The sequence below is a fragment of the Abramis brama genome, assembly GCF_963993115.1.
Source record: "Abramis brama genome assembly, chromosome: 8".
NCBI lineage: Eukaryota > Metazoa > Chordata > Actinopteri > Cypriniformes > Leuciscidae > Abramis > Abramis brama.
Genome location: NC_139970.1, coordinates 13137809 through 13158521, shown reverse-complemented (window position 1 = coordinate 13158521; position 20713 = coordinate 13137809). Strand labels below are relative to the sequence as shown.

At 35.6% G+C, this 20713-nt stretch overlaps 1 protein-coding gene across 4 annotated transcripts in view; it reads right to left on the bottom strand.

Annotated features, from left to right (window-relative positions):
- fmnl2a (formin-like 2a) overlaps positions 1 to 20713 on the bottom strand; it is an 87301-nt gene that overhangs the window by 17835 nt on the left and 48753 nt on the right. For all 4 annotated transcript variants that reach the window (XM_084123268.1, XM_084123270.1, XM_084123269.1 and 1 more), the window contains exons 7-15: positions 9644 to 9755; positions 9184 to 9260; positions 7234 to 7327; positions 6750 to 6824; positions 5313 to 5423; positions 5050 to 5199; positions 4172 to 4273; positions 2579 to 2906; positions 666 to 842 (exon numbers count right to left, since the gene is read on the bottom strand). In XM_084123268.1, coding sequence (XP_083979394.1) covers positions 666 to 842; positions 2579 to 2906; positions 4172 to 4273; positions 5050 to 5199; positions 5313 to 5423; positions 6750 to 6824; positions 7234 to 7327; positions 9184 to 9260; positions 9644 to 9755 — 1226 coding nt within the window. The remainder of the gene's footprint in view (positions 1 to 665; positions 843 to 2578; positions 2907 to 4171; positions 4274 to 5049; positions 5200 to 5312; positions 5424 to 6749; positions 6825 to 7233; positions 7328 to 9183; positions 9261 to 9643; positions 9756 to 20713) is intronic.

Sequence of the window (20713 nt, the reverse complement as noted above, 5' to 3'; positions counted from 1 at the left end):
GATCAAATAAATGCAGCCTTTGATAAACAAAATACTTTTTCAAAAACATTGAAAAATCTTTCCAACCCTAAACTTGTGAACTGTAGAGTAAATCCTTTAGTCTCGATCATTTTGAAACATCAAGGAATCATATGAATTATCCAGAAGTCTTTTATGATCACATTTCCAATGTCGTGTACTCACATCATAATAATGCATTCTTACTCAAATTCTCAATAAATTACATGGTAAAAAATACTACCACCGTATCTCAAATAAACTCAACGTACTAAAATTGAAAGACACTGATCTTATGTAAAATCAAAGAGCTGATATTATGACTCGAGACTTCAGCAGAATATAAGTGATTCACTTGAGCGTGTTCAGACATTAAACCCGTTACAGGAAACTAAATAAACAGCTTGATCTGTGGTGATTGTTATCGTTCGTCTCAGAGAGGAGACAGGGTTATAGCGGCACCGGAGACCCAAAGCCATTCTGAACTGACGCGTGAACTTTAAACACAAACTAATGCTAACTTCCACATTCTTAAGCGGTGTGGGGCGTATCTGGGTCTAAATCACTGGGTTTTTTGTTCATGTGATGTCTCTGCAAAACTGTATCATACTTTGAGCATGTACATGATTGTTATGGTTTTGTCTTTAGTGTCGAGCAGGTTCTGTTACCTGCCAGTCCTGAGTTCATGATGACGGTTGGTGATCCACAGCCTGGAAGTGGAGGAGCCATGGGGGGTGGAGGAGGCATAGGGGCAGATATATCCACACCAGGACCTGGAAGAGGAGGAGGAGGAGGAGGAGGAGGAGGGGGTGCTGGTGCTGGAGCAGCAGATAGACCGTTTGGTACTTGAAAAGATAAGAGGAAGAGGGAGAAAATATGTTCAATTTTCCGGTCATACTTTAGATTAGGGTCCATTTCTCACTATTAACTCCGACTTTTGCCTCAGTAAACTTCTAATCACTGCTTATCAATAGTTAGTACGGTAGTTAAGTTTAGGTATTGAATAAGATTTCTACATTTTGAAGGATGTAGAATACGGTCATGCAGAATAAGGCATTAAAATGTGTTTTATAAGTACTAATAAACAGCCAATATACTAGTAATATGCATGCTGATAAGCAACTAGTTAATAGTGAGAATTGGACCCTAAACTAAAGTGTTACCCATTTTCCTAATGCAAAATCTAATTTCTTTGTTTTGATTTTGAAATATGGACATTTCGGTGAAAAGGCTGAAACATTTTCTGCTGAAAAATCCAGCATAACCAGCCTGAACTACTTGTTGGTCCAGGCTTGTTTATGCTGGTTAGAGCTGGTATAGTGCTGGTCTAACCGGTGGACCAGTACAGTCATGCTGTTCTCAAGCTAAACTGTGCTGGTGACCAGCAAACCAGAAACCAGCAACGTGTGTGATTCAGCCAAATAAACAAAATATTCTTGAGCGCACATGTACAGTATATTGCATTTTTGCTTTCAGAGTAATATTCAATTTCAAACTTCTTGCCGCTAAACATGTAACGTTTAGTCTGTGTTCGAGTTTTTTATTCTTAGTTGGTTTTGCACTGCTTCCTGTTCTGTTGCCTCTGTTAAGCCGCCTTTCCACTGCAAACGACAAACGACAGCCGTCGGACCGGAAGTCATTCATTTCCAATGGAGAGTCGTACGGGAGCTGCGGGGAGTTCCGATCATATGCGTATGCGGAAATTTCGGATCCGATTTGAGCTTCGGATGCATTGAAATATCTGAACTTCTGCGGCTAGACCGTATGCGACCGGTCGACCGGATGTGATGTATTCTAATCAAAACTATGAGCGCGAAGCTAGAATTACCAATATTTTAATACTTTAATGTAAACGCTATTCCTGCAAAATGACGGTTATTAATAATTATGGCTGAAAAAAATATTTGTATCAGTATTAAATCAATATATTTATATTGATTAGCTATATAAAATCGACTGTTTTTTATATTAGATGTATTGAGGGTCATTCGTTTTGTGTGGATATATTCATGCATTCATTATATTCATTAAAATCATTAATTTTACAATTGTGAATAGCCGAGGGTAACGGTTGCTTTACGACCAATTTCAAAGTTCCTTGCGACTGACACCAGGGGGTGAAATGCGACAATCGAATGCGAATGTCGTGCGCAGTGGAAAGGCGGCTTTAGTATAAGGGGCCGTTTACACGACTAAATTTTCAACTAAAAACAAAAAACTTTTTATGCGTTTTGGCCGTTCATTTACACGACAACAGCCTGAAAACGCAAACTTTTGAAAACGGGTTTCAAAGTGCAAGTTTTTGAAAACTAAACTCTTATTGTCTCTGTGTAAACAACAAAAAAGTAAATTTATGAAAACGGTGACATCATGTGCATGCGTATTATGTGCTCAATCTATAGGCGCGTAGTTTTTCTTTACAAAGTGACATCACCACTGGCCTGGCAGCATAATACAGCGTTTTTAAAGGTTTTTGTGGATCCGTTTTGACAACATTGTCGTGTATGCGAAAAACTTGAAGGATAAACTTCTGAAAGTAGATCTGGATGCTAAAAAGCATACATTTTCGAATGTCCCTCACCTGTCTCCGGCATAGGAGGAGGGGGTGGTGGAGGTTCAGGCATGGACACACCATGAGCCGTCCCGTTAGCTACACCTCTGTGACTGACCAGGCCCTCACCGGACAGCCCAACTACGCCCTCTGACCCTGGTAGATGCCCGTTCCCCGGTGGAGGGGACGTCAGGATGGCTATGTCCCCATCCCCTTTCTTCTGGATCTTGATGGTTCCCTGTTTCTCCAGCTCGTGGATCTTCTTCTCCAGGTTGCACTGCCTCTGAATGGCCTCGTCCTTCTCCTTCACCATCCGCCGTAGTGTGTGCACCTGAGAGCTGGCGTCTTTATACACCTCCTATCACCACAAAGTTAACACAAACATAATGTAGAAAGCATTTTTATACTTTAAAGCAGCCTTTCCCAAACAGGGTTCTGTGAGTTGATAGAAAGCTAATTAAAGTAATTTAAATGTAACATTAAAATAAATAAATGGGGCTGCACAATTAATCAGAATAAAATTGAAATCATGATACAGCTTAGTGTGATTATAAAATTAAAGGCTGAGATTGAATTATGTAAATAGTTTGTTGTGCTGTGTGTTTCAGAGTAAAGCGTGGTGTGATCTGGTGTTTTATAACTTTTTTATTACAATATCACATATTCACTTCTTATTTTATAGCACAACAGTATTTCTGTCATCCATTTTGAATCTATCTATCTATCTATCTATCTATCTATCTATCTATCTATCTATCTATCTATCTATCTATCTATCTATCTGTCTATCTATCTATCTATCTCAGTATCTATCTATCTCAGTATCTATCTATCTCAGTATCTATCTATCTCAGTATCTATCTATCTATCTATCTATCTATCTATATATATATATATATATATATATATATATATATATATATAAATAAACATTGTTTTAAAATAATTAAAATAAATCCGAAAACAAAAAAGATTAAATATTTTTTCTGTTTTCTTACATATCGTGTGACCACTAACCGACATCAAAGAAACTGTAAACGTGAATGTGTCGTTAATTTTTGGAAATAATAACTAAACATCTCACAGGTACTTGAAATAAATATTTTAATGTCTAAGGGGTTTGGCTGACCAAAAAAAGCATAAGCTATTTATTTTTTTCTTGACAATAAAATAACAAAAACTTAAGATATTAAGGGAACATGAAGAAAAAAAAAACAATTCTTATTTTTGGAATGGATGATTAAAAATGGGTATTTCACTAATAAAGCTAGACCTGAATATGAATTATCACATATACGAAAGGTGCACTTACAGTGTACTTACAGAAGAAAGTAAAGAGTAAGAATAAGAGTAAGAAGAATATAACACAACTAAGCATGATAATGTTAGTTAGGCTAATTTGGTAAGTTTAGTTATTACCCAGTTATTGCACTGTAATTATATAGAATATGTACATAGTATGTACATGCAGAACATGACTGTTCCATGCTATCAATGCTTCTTTTTCAAATCTATTGGTGTTTACTATTATTGGCATAACCTTTATTACATTAACTAAATTACTGTTACGCAAATTGCAACTCAGAAACTCAAGAGGAAGTGATGTAAGGATTCATCTTTTACCCGAATAGACTCCAGTTCTTTATTTCTCTGCATGAGTTGTTTCTCAAGCTCAACGATTTTTGCCATCGCCTCATTCTCTGTGTCCTGTAACTTCTCTGTCAGCTAAAAAAAACCACAAACAAGAATCAACAAGAAATAAGATTCCAGCTACAGAACATGGAGTTATTAAGAGAACTGAAGACAGAATCACCATGGCAGAAAGCCTACAAGAGACCTGAGCATTTGAGTTTTCCAAACTGTTGAGACATGAGCATTGTGCTTTAAAATGAACACTAAAATCTCCAGACCTCATGAGTTCAGGCATTGTTGCATACATATTTAACTTCAGATTCACCTTCATAATCACTTTAGTATTCTTGACCACTCTATTAAGAATATACGCACTTACTGTATGCAGTGCACTATAAAAATCAATGCCGCACTAATGAAGAAATTACCTCAGGTCATGACGTCATCCTTTGGCCAGAGGGCCAACAGTCACAAAGTCAAAGGTCAAGCTACTGTAGATGTATGAAGTTGTCCTATCATGTTTCATTTTCATTAAAGACTTTCCCTTGAACTCTAATACTGCTTAAACCCCCCCAAAATACAATGATCAACTGCTAAAATGCTCATTCATGTTAAACTGCTAATTCATTGTGTCAGAGATCTGGTTATCCACATATAAAGCTTGCTGTTATTCATAATGACATAATGCAAATTCCATAAGCCTAATGAGAAAATATTGGCAGTAAATGACAACCAAGACAAAGGTCATATTGTTCTCTGGTGCTGCAGAGTAAAACTGAATGCTTTAAATGGAAAGCACTTCAATGGTTGTTTTTCAGGATTTTATTAGACATTGGTGAAGAGTGTTGTACTGTAAAAACATTACTAACATGAGACATGTTCTCCTCTAGTTCCTCCACTCTCTCCAGCGCTGCGTTCTTGGTCTCTGCATCCTCCAACAGAGCCCCGACATCAAACACGTTATCCAGGTACGCTTGAATCTGCACGTGCAGTTTATCACTCTCGGTGTGCTTCAGTTTCTACTCAGAGACACAGAGAGAGAAAGAGTGAGGGATCCTCTCGCAGCTCACTCAACATTTACACTGATACTGAACATTAGCCCCAAAAGAAGCATTCCAGCATGTTTACTTACGTCCAGATATTCGTCCAAGCCCAGCTTTGTGAAGTCGTACTGTAAGTGCACTCTAAAATTCATGTCTTCCACAGAATGAACCACAATATTAATGAACTGCATACAGGCAACCTGCAAGACAATATACACCATACATAAATTAAACCCACAAATATTGACAAATTTAAGGTGAATTACTGATGAGGAAAACAGTTTTAACTCTGTAATAGAAATGCAAAATATCTTTATTATTACTGCAAAAAAAAAGATATGCATGTTGTTATGTTAAAAGAGCAATTTAAATAAAACTAAATAAAATCTGCATACAAAAGAACATTTATCATTCACAAAGTTCTACATATCCCTTAACCTTCACATGTTCGTTTATTGGGTATGTTGGCTTATTACACGCTTATTACACATATTGAAAATCTCAACTGCTTGATTGTTTATTGTCACAAAACTATATTATTGCTCAGCCCTTTATACAGCCTAAAGTTGAATATAGAAGTATATCCTACTTTATCTGCATACATACAGTACACTCACGCAAAACTATACTGTATACAATAGCAAATCTCAACAGTTTGATTGCTTGTATCATCACAAAATGTAAACTATATCATCACCCATCTCTAATCTGCTAAATGTGAAGGTACAGTATTAAGATGTTTTTAACATTAACTTAATGGTTTTCTGTAAAGCTGCTTTATTGTGAAAAGTGCTATACACACCAGGTTTCACACAAAATTGTCTTGAGTACACAGTTCTCTGTAATACTTAATTCAGACTTGTCAATCGCTGAATTCAAATGTTTTTATATAATGAGTGCAGAGCTAATAACAGACCATTGTTCCTACACAGCTGTGTTTCAAGTCTCTCATATCACTCCGCACTCTTCAATGACATCCTATCCTCATTTCAACTCAAATCAATACATAATGTGCATTTATTTGGGAAGTAACTGTGTAATATGTGGGGAAATGTCCAGTCAAGCATATTTACAAGAACATTCTCCATTACAAGACTGTGTTTTCAGCTACCTTTGTCTTTAATAAGTAGGCCTATTTCACAATGCTTTCAGATACCATAAGGTGTAGTGCTCCCATCTCCATTTAACACATTTTTTTCCATGTTCAAATTTAATTAATCAGATTTACCCCTAAATCAAACCCCTAAAGCTTGCCTTTTACTTAAACTCCAAATGTTCGGGTTTTAAACCAACATAAACCACATCTTTTTCTTTTCACATGTGCAAAGGGCTAAAAGGGCTGTAATGTTATGATGCCATGTTCTTCTAATGCAGCTTAATGAAGCTCTTCTGCAATAATCTATTTACTTTTAAAATTATATCTCACAGCTGAATACTGTCTATCAGTGGTACAGTGTTTAAAACAGGATTAATAACCATGATTGCAAATGAAAATGTGTATATTTGGATGCTGGTCTAACACATACCATGAAGTCGATATTATTATCTTCATTCTTGAAATGCTCCATGAGTTTCTCAAACCGCTGATCTTCTGAACACACCTGCAAAGCAATAAAGTAAGAGCTCATGCAGTAAAATAATGTCTAGAGAAACTGAAATGAGATTTTGACACCAGGATAATAAGATATTTAAAAAACACCATGATCCAGTAGTTACATTTATTTCACAAACCATCCTCTTAGGAAATGGTATTAGGTTGATCTCTCCTTCCCAGAAACAAGAGATATGAATAAATAATGGTGTGCTGTTCCTCCCACTAAACTAATCAATAACAATGTGTTTAGCAGGTGTGTGTACCTATGTGCTGTACAGGACTGTTAGCCTAAAATGTGTCTTGTGTCTATTACACTATGATTGGGTGATTCTGGAACACAGATCACAGCTTTTAATCTGTAAGTGTTTCTGTGATTCTATTATCTGCCGTGTTGGGTCATGTTAGTGTTTCTGTACCTCTTTAAAGTGATCAAAAGCTGAGAGAATGATCTCATGACCTCCTCGAACCAGACACACGGCAGCCAGCAGCTCCAGCACCAGAGCTTTAGTCCTGCAGAGAGCAATATCACACATATTAAAACGTTTGTGTCATTACTGCACTGTATCTCTTAAGCATTGTTCAGATCCAAATCCGATTTTTGTGCATATCCAATTGGAATCCGATCATAGTTAGCAAGTGTGAACGGCAAACAATCACATGAAATGCGATTTTTACAAATCTGCTTCGAGCTACATTTATATGTGGTTTGAAATCCAATTTCTGTTAATCCGTTTCAGACTGTTTAGATCCGATTTCACATAGTTTAAGTGACTTTCTCACACCACGTTAAAAGTAAACATGTCAGGCGTTGTTATAGGAAACATGCTGAAAGTCACTGCAGAAAACAATGCTGTGTTGTCGCAAGTGCCAGACGAGCAGAAAATGCTAATATAACAGAGACATGTTTTGAGACCGGCGTGGAATAAAGCCGCTCACTCCAGCCTCCTGGTGTTTCTGCTGCTGCCTCAGAAGACGCAGGAGTCTTATTGTACTTAATGTAAATAAGACATGTTGCGGTTGTTGTTTTTGATTTAACGAAAGAGCAGTGATACACAGTGTGGACAGTCAATAATTCAGATCAGATTCCAATTGGATACACAAATAATCCGATTTGGACTGACAGTGTAAACGTAGCCCTAGAAGAAGCAGAAGATCTTTACTACCAGTTTAAAAGTTTGGGGGTCAGAAAGTTTTTTATGTTTTTTTTTTTTATGAAACCATTACTTTTATTTAGCAAGGACACATTAAAATGATCAAAAGTTACAGTAGAGACATTAATAATGTTGCAAACGATTTCAATTGTAAATACATGCTGTTCTTTTGAACTTTCCATTCATCAGAAAATCCTAAAAAAAAAAATAATTATCAAAAATTTAGTTTTTAACAAAAATATTAAGCAGTAAAACTGCTTTCAACATTTGTTAAAAAATCAGAAATGTTTCTTGATCAGCAAATCAACATATTAGAATGATTTCTGGAGGCACTGTGACACTGTGATCATGTGACACTGAAGACTGGAGTAATGATGCTGAAAATGCAGCTTTGATCACAGGAATAAATTACATTTTAAGGTATTTTATAACTGTCTTTATTTCGATAGTCCACCTTAGACATTCTACTAACTATACGTAACTTTGCAGCTTTCAACTAACTGTCATTATAGTATAAGTAGACTGTCTGCTTAGTATTTGCTAAAACTTTATTTTGTTGGTCCCGCAATAGATATTAAGTAACTTGGCAGCTACAAGTCAACTTATTCTCCTAACCCGAACCCTAACACCTAATCATAACCTAACAGTCTACTACAGTCTACTAATACTCTAATGAGAGTTAGTTGACATGTAGTTGCAAAGTTACTTATAGTTAGTAGAATGTCTAAAGTGGACTATCAAAATAAAGTGGAACCCATTTTGAAATATATTAGATATAATAGTTATTTTAAATTGTAATAATATCTCACAATATTACTGTTTTACTGCAGTCTTGGTAAGCATTAGAGACTTCTTTAAAAAAAAAAAAAGTTTTTTAAATCCCTAAACTTTTGAACAGTAGTGTATATAACCAAATTAATAATCATTTCTCCTATTTATGTCATCTAAATTGATGAAGTAGGAACTCCACACACACACACACACACATACAACCACACACACACACACACACACACATTAAGGAGTCTGTTGTTATTGCTGCCAGTATTTATGACTCTGAAAGAGGAGTCGCAATGAATTAAAGCGGTGAATTCTGGGAAAGTGCTCTTTATTTCAAACACACACACACACACACACACACACACACACACACACACACACACACACACACACACATACACACACACACACACTTACTCCATCTCAATGGGTTACCTGGGATTCTTATTGTTCAGACTCAGTGCAATTTCATTCACAGCATGAGGGTGAGACATGACCATGTTGAAGCCATACTGAGAGAGAGACAGAAAGAGGACTAATTAGTAAACATAACAGGAACTTCAAGATTTATTATCTGAAAATAAAACATGATATAGGCCAAACAGCTTACTTGGTATGAAAACCAGTCCCACCAGGATTTCATGACTTTTTGTGTGTGTGATCAAAATGACTGATTTTGTGGCGGCAATTTCCAGATTCTTGTGGAAAATTGGTTTCTTTTTTTACCACATTTATCACATTTTGCGTTAAACTGCTAATTAGGCAGGATCACACACAAAAAAACAACAACATAATTTTGTATATTTCGCAGCATGGAATCGTGCAAAACTGGAGGGACTGAAAGTCTATGAGAGGTCCTCAATAATATAGATTCAAAGGTTTGTGTGTGTTTTACCTGGTAGTTCATGATGGCTCGTAGGCACATGATGCACACATGAACATCGTCTTTCTTACAGACTAATCTGGAATTCTTCAATGTCCTCCGGCTGGATAACGTATTATTAGACCTGAGAGCAAAACAACAAGTCAAGTTTAGTATCCAATTAAATCAATATCTAACATATGAAAATGCTGTCATCATTTAGTTACCCTCATGTTGTTCCAAACCCATGTGAACACAGAAGGAGAAGTTTAGCAGAATGTTCAAGCTGTCCACATTCACTTTCATTGCACTGAAAAGAGCAGCTTGAACATTCTATGAAGCACCTTTTTTTGTTTTCTACGGAAGAAATAAAGTTCAGGTATAGGGTTGGAACAACATGAAGATGATGTTATTGTTATAACATTCACTATCATGTAAAAATTTAGATTTTGGTAAGATTTGTATTTGAAAGAAGCCTCTTATGCTCATCAAGGCTGCATTTATTTATTCAAATATACAGTAAAAACAGTACAATTCTGAAAAAAAAGAAAAAAATATTTACTGCATGTGATGTTAAAACGGAATATTCAGTAGTCATTACAGTAGTCTTCAGAGTCATTATTATCAATGTTGAAAACAGTTGTGCTGCTTAATATGGAAAACGTGATTAATAGAACGTTCAAAAGGACAGCATTAATTAGAAATTATTATTAGAAATTATAACATAAAATGTTATGTCTTTACTGTCACTTTTGATTAATTTAATGCAACCTTGCTAAATAAAAGTACCCATTAAAAGTATATAAAGTATCTATTTAATAACCATTCATTAAGAGGAATAACTACTTTTTATCAGATTATCTAATCTAGCGCCATATCCTGATTTTAGAGTCGCAGGACTGTGTCAAATCAATACTAAACTGCAGGACCAGAGCAAGTATTCTCATCCTGAAACACATGCAGTTTGTGTGAGCATCTTTAAATGATAATAGTGCTGTGTTTAGGTCTGTCAGCAGCATCTGTGTGTGTGTGATGTGCGTTGTCTTAGAGCAGTTAAAGTGCTCAGTGCACACATATCACCTCCACAACACAACAGCAGCGTCATTGACATGCATGCCAGCCATCAGGCCCGAGCCAAAGGCTTTTATGTGTGAGAACAGAGACGCACAACAACAGATGCACACAAAGAACACACACACAAACAGGTATAAAACATGTACACGTTAGAAAAATATATACATTATAGTATAAATGACTGATTCTGTAGATAAGGGCATTTAAATATACTCAGACAAAATCACGTAAACAGAGAAATCTAAAGAGGCACACACATACACACACGAACAAACTAGACGTGGTTTACACACACAAACTAACACAATGGGCACACAGTTCTTTTTCAGGACTGTCACAAGACGAGCTGGGCGTGATTTTCCGAAAACACACACACACACACACACACACACACAACGCAGCAGTGCCTGGGGCAATGGTTTGTGCTCAATGCTGAGAACTCATTCAGTAACACACACTGGAATGAACACACAGTCTGCAGAAGTGTTGTGCGATATGTAGTCTACGATAATATCATAGTTGTTGTTAATGTGAAAACTTTTTGAATTTGTCATTCAATTTGCAAAAAAGAAAAAAGAAAAAAACATGCCTTGATAGTTCATGCTTTTACAGCATGACGTATTAGAATGCAGTTAGAATGACCCCAACATTCGATTCGTTTTTGTAATATTTCAATATGATATATTTACAGAATATATCATGAGCCAGCATGCTTGTTTTCACGAATACTAGCACGATTCCAAATGTGATTGAATTTATACAGCAGTTCAGTAAACAAGAAGTAAATATTTAGTTAGATATTAGAAAATATTGTCAATATTGTCTGTTTTGCTCTATTTCGCCAATGAAAATAGTAACAGAACTGGTGTGTGCCAGTGGCGTTTTTTTTTTCCTGAATTAATTGGCATTTTTGAAAGAATCAATGACTCAATGATCCAATGTAAAGAATTGGTTGAGTGATTCAATGACTCACTCATAAAGACAGTCACTGCGTCCGAAATTGCATATTGAGTAGGTACTACATTTGAATTAAAATTTACTTTAAGACTGTTAAAAGATATGTTCTATATAGTATGAATATGGGTGGTATGAATGAAACCAGTGTCAGTTGTGTCGCTTCACTGCCATTCATAAATCCTCTGGCCTCATGAGATATAAAGTGTCTGTCGAATGCACATTTCAGAATCTCGGCAGTAGTAGTAGGTCATCTGGGGACTTTTAATATACTATATTTTTTGAATACTATGTTTTCAGACATACAACTCTTTTGGCGCAATGTTTTTCATTACTATATAGTAGGGAGGTTTTCAATTTTGGACACAGCTTGTGACTTGCCTACCAGCTCTTGGTGGTTTATATATCATTTAATTAAAAAAAATAATTTTTAGATGCGGCTTCTGTGCCATTTCTGCAGTACAAAAAAATGGATTTTGTGTATTTCACAATATTATCGGTAAGGAAAAACGTAATTTTTTAAGTTAAAAAACACTGCTGTGAATAAATCACTGCAAAGATTATGAAGAATATAAAAAGCTTGTCCACGACAGGCCTAAACCAGTAAAGGTACCGACATCAGATCAACGCACTCAGAAAAATTGCATAATGTCATCAACATAATCACAGAAAAAATCTTTTGTCGATATTGCACACCCCTAGTCTACACTGATTCATAGGAGAACACAGCTGAGTCACTGTTGTGATGTGGTCTGTCTTTCAACTTTGACTTAAGTGAGAGTGTGAATGTGGTTGTCTTTCTTCTGAGCTCTTTCATCCAGAACATCACAAGGACCTACTGTAGAAGCTCTTGCAGAGAGTACTGTAAAACGTGTGTGTAATGTCTTTGTCACATATCCGGATGGATGACTGTGCTCATCCGGAACACAATATTCTTTACTCTTATCTATCAGGCGATTTCACAAGCACACACGCTTAAACACGTTCTTTTTAAAATTGCAAAAGTTGCTGCTCCAGGGCAGGCTACATGTTTTATTATAAGAGAACAGCGCTAATGAAAGAACTGATCAGGATAATGAAACTTGAAACTTATGAAACATCCTGCTGATAACAACAGAAAATCAATTTGTGTGATCCGTCATTGGTCAGTTTGTAAAAACAAAACGAAAATTCTACATGCGCGCCTACTTCATGGGTCCTGGCGCAGATCCTGTCCCTTCTCACAACACAAACGTCCTAAGCATGTAAATGGTTATTTAACGTCCTACGCACGTAATAAAAGTGTGAGCAAGTTACATACAGGACTATGGCAAATGTCAAAGTGTTCATCTGAAATCTGAATACAGATTTATGTTTTTTAGGTATGCACATACAACTTAATTCATATTGTAACCTACATATTCACCTTGGTTATGTAATTATGTTATGTGTTTTTATTACAGTAACTTAATTTAAACGATTCGCTGGCTAAATATCGCTTACTGTGAATGGACTGAAACGCCATGAAATGTTATTTCCAAGATTTTATGCTGTCAAGATAATGCAAGGTATACAATTTCTGCTAATAATCCCATATATATGTAGCCTAGAAATCTAGACGCACCCTAGCGGCAGCAAAAATTATTTTGCAGCCAGGGTAGTCTAGCAACTCTCCGTTGACTTTCGGAGCTCTAAAAACCTAAATTGGGTCAGGCCAATCACGTCGTGTATAGAGTAGGCGGGGCGGGCTTAACATAATGACGACAGAGTTACTAACGTTACTTGAAAACAAAGAATGGCAGCTGCTGGAGAACAGTCTTTCGAATCGGCTTTGGCCGCAACTCTGGAGGACTTGGAGTTAAGCTTTTCTTTGAGAAAAGAGCAAAGAACGGCACTTAAGTCATTCTTAAAAAAGGAAGATGTGTGTTCAAGCGTGTGTAAGCCTTCGACTAAGCGTAAGATTTCGTCTCAGACGTGTGCTACGTCTAGATGGTGCAACAGGTATTAATTCTACGCAGTACTTAAAACATACTTTACGTCCAGCCTAGTCTTACAACCGTCCAGCTGGTGCAACCGGCCCTTGGGGTTTAAAAGCAGAACCCTGATGCTTTTATAAAATGTAAAGCTTTGTTTAAGCCTTTTAATAATTAATTCGAACACATGTTTTTTGAGCTTTTTAACCCCTAAATGTGTTATTTGCCAATTATACTTAACTGTACTTGAATCTATCAAATAAGAATCTGTAGAGCTGTTTTATAGTTGAAACTGAAGTTGTAATTATTCACTGTTTCCTAATTGAAGAATGCGACATTGACACTATGGTGTAAAGCTGCTTTGACGTATTGTATAAAGCGCTGTGTAAAATTGTGGATTGACTTGACTGTAAGTTGTCCAAATCATCCTTTTAGTGGTATAGATGGATGAATGTCTGGTGATGTGCTGATAATGTTTTCCTCAGGGTAGAGTTTGCTTCATAAACAGTATAGTTACATAACATCCCAGTTCTGGCAAAGGACTTGAAAGACTGGATATAAGGTTAGTGATTCTTTTTTTACACTCGTCACATGCTGTGTAATGAGTAATCTTGTGGCGATACTTTCCAAACAGTGTGTATTTAATGCACATCCAGGTACAGTATCTTGCCACAAAGACTTCCAATGGAAGTGCATCACTACAAATGAGTTTTCCTTTATTATAAATTGAGGGATGAGACTCATATCTGTCAGTTGATTTTACCAGCACACACGCTTGAACACGTTCTTTGTGAAGTTGCAAAAGTCGATGCTCCAAGCTACTTGTTTTACTCTTAGAACAGTGCTTATTTTAAAGGACTGACTATTAAAGGACGTAATTAATGATTTACTGAATATTTTTGTTCAGTTACATTGTCTTGACATTAAGATAATAGATATATCACAGCAGAGCTACATAAAAAAGGCATCTGAAATAATAAACTAAGTGCAATGTAGTGTTGTCAAAAATATATATATATCTGAAATGCTTCCAGTACTAATTTTCCATAAAATAGATACATGAGCTGCACTTTCTCTCTCTGCCATCTCTCCGACAGCGAGTGACACACAAACCCGCCTCTCCTCACTCACTCGTTTCATTTGCTCCGGATGAATATTGTTGGTGTTTCAGGGCTTGAATTTCGGCGTGGAATTGTGCGTATTGAACATAATTTCACTAATTCCTGCAGATTTTGTGCTCACACCCAAAGTGCGGGACATCTCAGAACTAAATTGAGTTATTTTTTGCTGCTTATTGTGCTGAAACAGTCAAATACACAGGTAACACTTTACAATAAGGTTCATTAGTTAACTACATTAGTTAACATTAACTAATAATGAACTGCACTTATACAGCATTTGTTCATCTTTGTTAATGTTAATTTCAACATTTACTAATACTTTATTAAAATCTTGTTAACATTAGTTAATGCACTGTGAACTAACATGAACAAACAATGAACAGCTTTATTTTTATTAACTAACATTAACAAAGATTAACAAAAACAGTAATAAATGTATTGCTCATTGTTAGTTCATGTTAGTTAATGCATTAACTAATGTTTAATAAAGGAACCTTATTGTAAAGTGTTACCAATACACACAAAATAATGCCGGTCTTGGTGAGTAGTCACGTAAACAGTCAGTTATATTTTAAGAAAGAAAGCGCATGTGTAACAGTATAATGGATCCATGCGTCAGGTCTTAAAGTGACAGCAGCCTAATATTCCTGCTGCCAAATTATGAGATACTATTAAAAATATCGGTAACACTTTACAATAAGGTTTCATTTGTTAACATTAGTTAATGCATTAACTAACAAACTAACAATGAGCAATAGATTTTTTTTTTTCAGTATTTATTAATCTTTGTTCATGTTAGTTAATAAAAATACAGTTGTTCATTGTTTGTCCATGTTAGTTCACAGTGCATTAACTAATGTTAACAAATACAACTTTTGATTTTAATAATGGATTAGTAAATGTTGTAATTAACATTAACTAAGATTAATAAATGCTCTAGAAGTATTGGTCATTCTTAGTTCATGTTAACTAAAGTAGATAACTAATGTAAAGTGTTCAAAAATATCTATATGGCAGTTTTTCCCCACGGTATCGATGTCAAATTTGTGGCCAGTGAAAATGCTGAGAGGCTAGTAACTTTGGAAAACCACTAACCACAGTGGCTGGTGAGCAAAAAAGTTAATGTCAAACCCTGATTATAACTATTGGAAATATAATCTGTTATAATTTAAGTGGATATACAGTTACATGGTGTTCTTTGTGCTATAAATCTTAAAAGTTATAACAAAAACTAGTATTATGTATTATAAACTGATAGGATACAGCATATTATTATTATTATTTTTTTTTTTTTGCATTATGTAGCCTATACATTATAATGCCTTAAGAATACCCTGGTAGTGCATTATAAATACAGGCTTCATAGAAAGTGATATGCGGAAGTTATATTATAAACAGTAGGTATCACACTCAATCTAGCGCAATACTATTTTTTCATGTCTACAGAATTCTATAAAAATCTAGAACTTTGAGTAAATGCAGCAGACGTACCCTTGTTTCTGTGAGCACTTTGGACATTGTGGATGAGTCTTTGTTCTTCAGGAGGGCATGGGAAATTTGAGAGTTATTCTTTTTACAAATTAAATACAGCACACGATTTAACCCTACAAAATACTAGAAGCAGAAGGAAAACGTGGGAACAAAACTACTACATGTGGGGCAGAAACTCTGAACTATGGGACACAAATTTACACCACTGGCTGGCTGCAGAGATTACAGTGGTGAAAAATGATTAATAAATCAATTGCAGAGCCGCATGATCTGAATAAACAGCATCAAATAACAGGTGAAATCAGAGATTATGGCTGACAGATACACAGCTAGTTACTTAGCAACTGAACTCATTCTGCTAATCTAAGCTCCATAATACAGCACATTGAAAAACATAAAGGGGAGAGGAGAGGAGACTGTCTGAAGGACGGAAAACACGTGCCTTGTGTTGCAGATGGGAACGCACAACAGCAAACTGCAGACAGAGTGACAACTGCATTAATTACACACATTCATTTCACAAAACCTGTGACACAGTTTATCGTTCCAGCAAGAAGAAAACAGAATGTACATACACCTAAAGAAATTAATAGCACGTACTGTACGAACAGAACATTTAATTCTTAATAATGGCCCGTTCACACCAAAAAGATAACTATAACAATAACTATAAATCGATAACTAAGGGCGATAATGTTCTGTTTATTATAAACTATTTACAGCTATAACGTCTGCCGCTCTTTAAAGTCTGGTGGATTCTGATTGGCTTTCTTTAATTTATCGTTCATCAGCTGGGGAAAAAATCATTCTAAATGACTATTATTATTGTTGTTAAGTTATTATAGTTAGAAGGGGTCATCAGCTGCATTTTTTAATAGTTTTATAATGTTTTTAGAGGTCCACTTATAATGTTAGCAAGATTTTTACATGAAAATATCTAAATTTAGATATTTGCTATCTATCCTGTTTTTGATCCTCTCTTTGAAATATTTTTGAATATTAAAATACATTTCAACATCTCCGCCAATACATCTGTGGAATTGTTTCTGTGTTTTGAAAACTTCTGATGCTGAAAAATGGCAACTAGTGAAATTTAGCCATCAGGATTGAGCCTGATCCAGGATTGAGCCTTGAAGACATCGAACCTATACCTCAAATACCAAGGATACTCCAGTCTGCGACAGAGTGGTAATTAGTCATCTTTATTTATATTTATTCCTTATGTTTTTGTGACGTAGTATTGTATTGTACTACATTATATTACTGTTGAAACGAAGACGCTACAAAAAGGTGTTTATCTCGTTATATAGTTGAAACATTTGCCAACTGTGAAACATTTATGCATATTTGATATGCTTGCTAGCCTTGGTTGTGGGGAATAAAGTTTAGGTACTTGGAGTTACCACAGTTATAGTTGACAAGATAACTTATGGTGTTTTATGTAAATAAAATGACCATTGTTTGTCGCACTTTTTATCGTTCTTATATTCATCGTTCATCATTTTCAGTAAGTACATATCAAACCATCTGTAACAGACAAAGCAATAAGAACACAAACCGAATCTGCAGTAAAATTAAGTGAAAACGAACTGTGTATTACTGACACAATCTGACTGGATCTGTGTTAAAAATAAAGTTCATTCATGCTTTCTTGATGTTAGGATCATAAGGAAGGCAATTCAGACTGTTTTTCCACAACTTAGCATCTCAAAACCTATTGTAATCCTCAGAGGCGTCTCTATCGGTTTGTTGTTGTAGTAATCCTGTGTTTGCATCTGTCTCGTATTTACTACTACATGACATGCACAAATCGGTGGGCGGGGCTAAAGAGGCAATGATGTAGAAGTAGGCGTTGATTTTCTTCTGCAGAGATGGTCTTTTACAGAGCCATGCACGGAAAAAAAAGGTAAATCATTTGCACGATTTACTAATTCGTTCCCTCGATTTACTAATTCGTTCCCTCGATTTACTAATTCGTTCCCTAGATTTACTAAATCGTGCACACGATTTACTATTCTGTTCCCTCAATTTGGTAAATCGTGCGGGCGATTTACTAATTTGTTTCCTCGATTTATAAATCATGCGCACGATTTAGTAAATCGAGGGAACAAATTAATAAATCGTGCTCACAATTTAGCCAACTATTTTGTTCCTGCATGTCATATGCGGGGCTCCATAGTCTTTCATCGCACTATGACATAATAATGTGAGAAAATCCGAAATGAGTCATTTTGGCAGCTTGGTTTCAATAAAATTGCTTTTGGACTAATGAGGAAGTTTTGAGTTCTGAAACATACAGGATATAATATCTCAATTCATGACCTCTTCAAAACTAAAACTGAAACAATTAAAAACACAATTTTTGCTACTTAAAGGCACAATATGTAACTTTTTTGCTTTAAAAATAGCAAAAATCACTATATCTATGTTATATATTTTTTTTAGTTGTGTACTTACATTATCCCGACTGTTTCCAACAACTTTCAAACCAGGAGAAATTTGTAATTTAATTCGAAGACACGTCCCGTTTCTTTATTTCCGTTTTGTCGCCGTCACTGGCGTCATATCCGTGTTGTCCCTGGTTTCTGCTTGTACTGCCATAGGAACCAGAGCCCTCTGATAGTAACCAAAGCGACTGACGTGGACAACTTTGTAGTTCGCAATGTCTATTTGCACGCTGTTGTTGTTTCGTTCAAACATTATGGACCATGGCAAGCAGACTTTGGATAAAAAAGGAGAACTAAAACGAGAATCAATATCAGCGCAGTGTTTTCGAGATGCCGAGAGCTCCCATAGACAGTATATAAACGAGAGCTCCACGTCCGAGACTCGACCGCTCCTACATGTACTTTATTAAACAGGTGAGCACATTTACATATAACTAATCAATGTTATATAGTTCAACAATGATAAAATGTTAGAATATGATCTGTATGTTATTCTAATGTTGATCTAGCTTACTGCTAGTCTCATACAGACAAACTAACACATAACGTTACATTTCAACACATTTAAATGCAGTTTAGTGTGATAGTGTAATGTTAGACCAAGTGAAACAGCGCTGCGTTACCTCACAAGTTTAATTTGTCTAATAAACTGACCTGTGAGTTGTAATTCTGCACTTGCGTGTAGTTCGGTAGAATGAAATGTCCATATTCATTTTATATCCGCGGGACTCGAGTCGCGTGTGGAGCTGATAGCTGTCTCTTAGCAATCCCGAACTGCTTCATATCACAGTCATGATAAAAGCATCTATGTATTTACTCATCCATAAACATTATTAGATCGGTCGGCTTGACGTTGACGACAAGATCCATAATTCTTAGCAAATGTTGCGTCATCAAACTACGCCTTTGTTATTGTAAAGAGGTTAGCGACCCCTAGTGGCGAAAAATTCCATACTGTACGTTTAATACTATATATATATATATATATATATATATATATATATATATATATATATATATATATAATTCAAATGTATATGTATGTAAACAAAATCTGAAATAAAATAATAAAAACTATATAGACAAATAGACAAAAAAAATGTAAACTGAATAAAACTATAATACTATCTCAGTGATACTAAAATAATACTGAGTCCCTTTGAATCCCTTTTTTCATACAATTAGGAAGATAATTAAAACTTTAGTTATAGTTATCATCCTTGTGAATGGGCCTACCAAAGGTGCAACCCAAAATGTAGCATGGGTGACCTACACTATAAATAGTGTTCTAGTGTTCATAATGACATTAGAAACCGGTAATGCTGAATCCAAGCCACTGTAGTGTCAGTATTAAATACAAGACCATTGTCAAATTCGGCCAGTAAAATATAAACAACAAAAGGATGTACCCTTATTACTTTCTAAAACGTGCTCATCCAGGTTAAGACTTTGGTGTCAGGGTCAGGCTTTGCTTTGTCTTATTCATTGTTGAAGATATTCATATGTTAGCAGAAACTCTGAACACTGAACACTGAAAAGTTGCAAGCTTTTGACATGTGACCCAGAGAAACTAAAAAACAACTGAGCAGAATTCCAGAATTAGAATCGGGAATTCTCTAGCTACTGCATAAGAGTTAGACCTTAATCCAATTCAAATGACAGGGAGCTTAGCATATTGAACACATTCAAACAGATCTCCTCAGGCTCAGTGTAAATACTTTGGTCCCGTCATCAGGCTGGTAAATCACAGACAGGGAAGTTCCTGTTTTAATTCTCATATGATGGTGATGTGTCAGTTATCCCATTCCTCATCAGAATAAAAATATCTAAACCAGTGCTGTGAGTCAGCGGCCAGACAGACAGACACATGTCGATTGTGTTCTACTCTTGGTTCTGTTGTGGTGCACAGTTTCCTAAGCCATTTAAAGTCTTACAGTCCTCATGACTATACAAAAGAGCCTTTCAGAAATCACATGAAGTCCGTACACACCATAACACAGTTGGACACACCATATCAGTTTAGAAATATAAGATAATATCATGGTAAGATATATCATAATAATA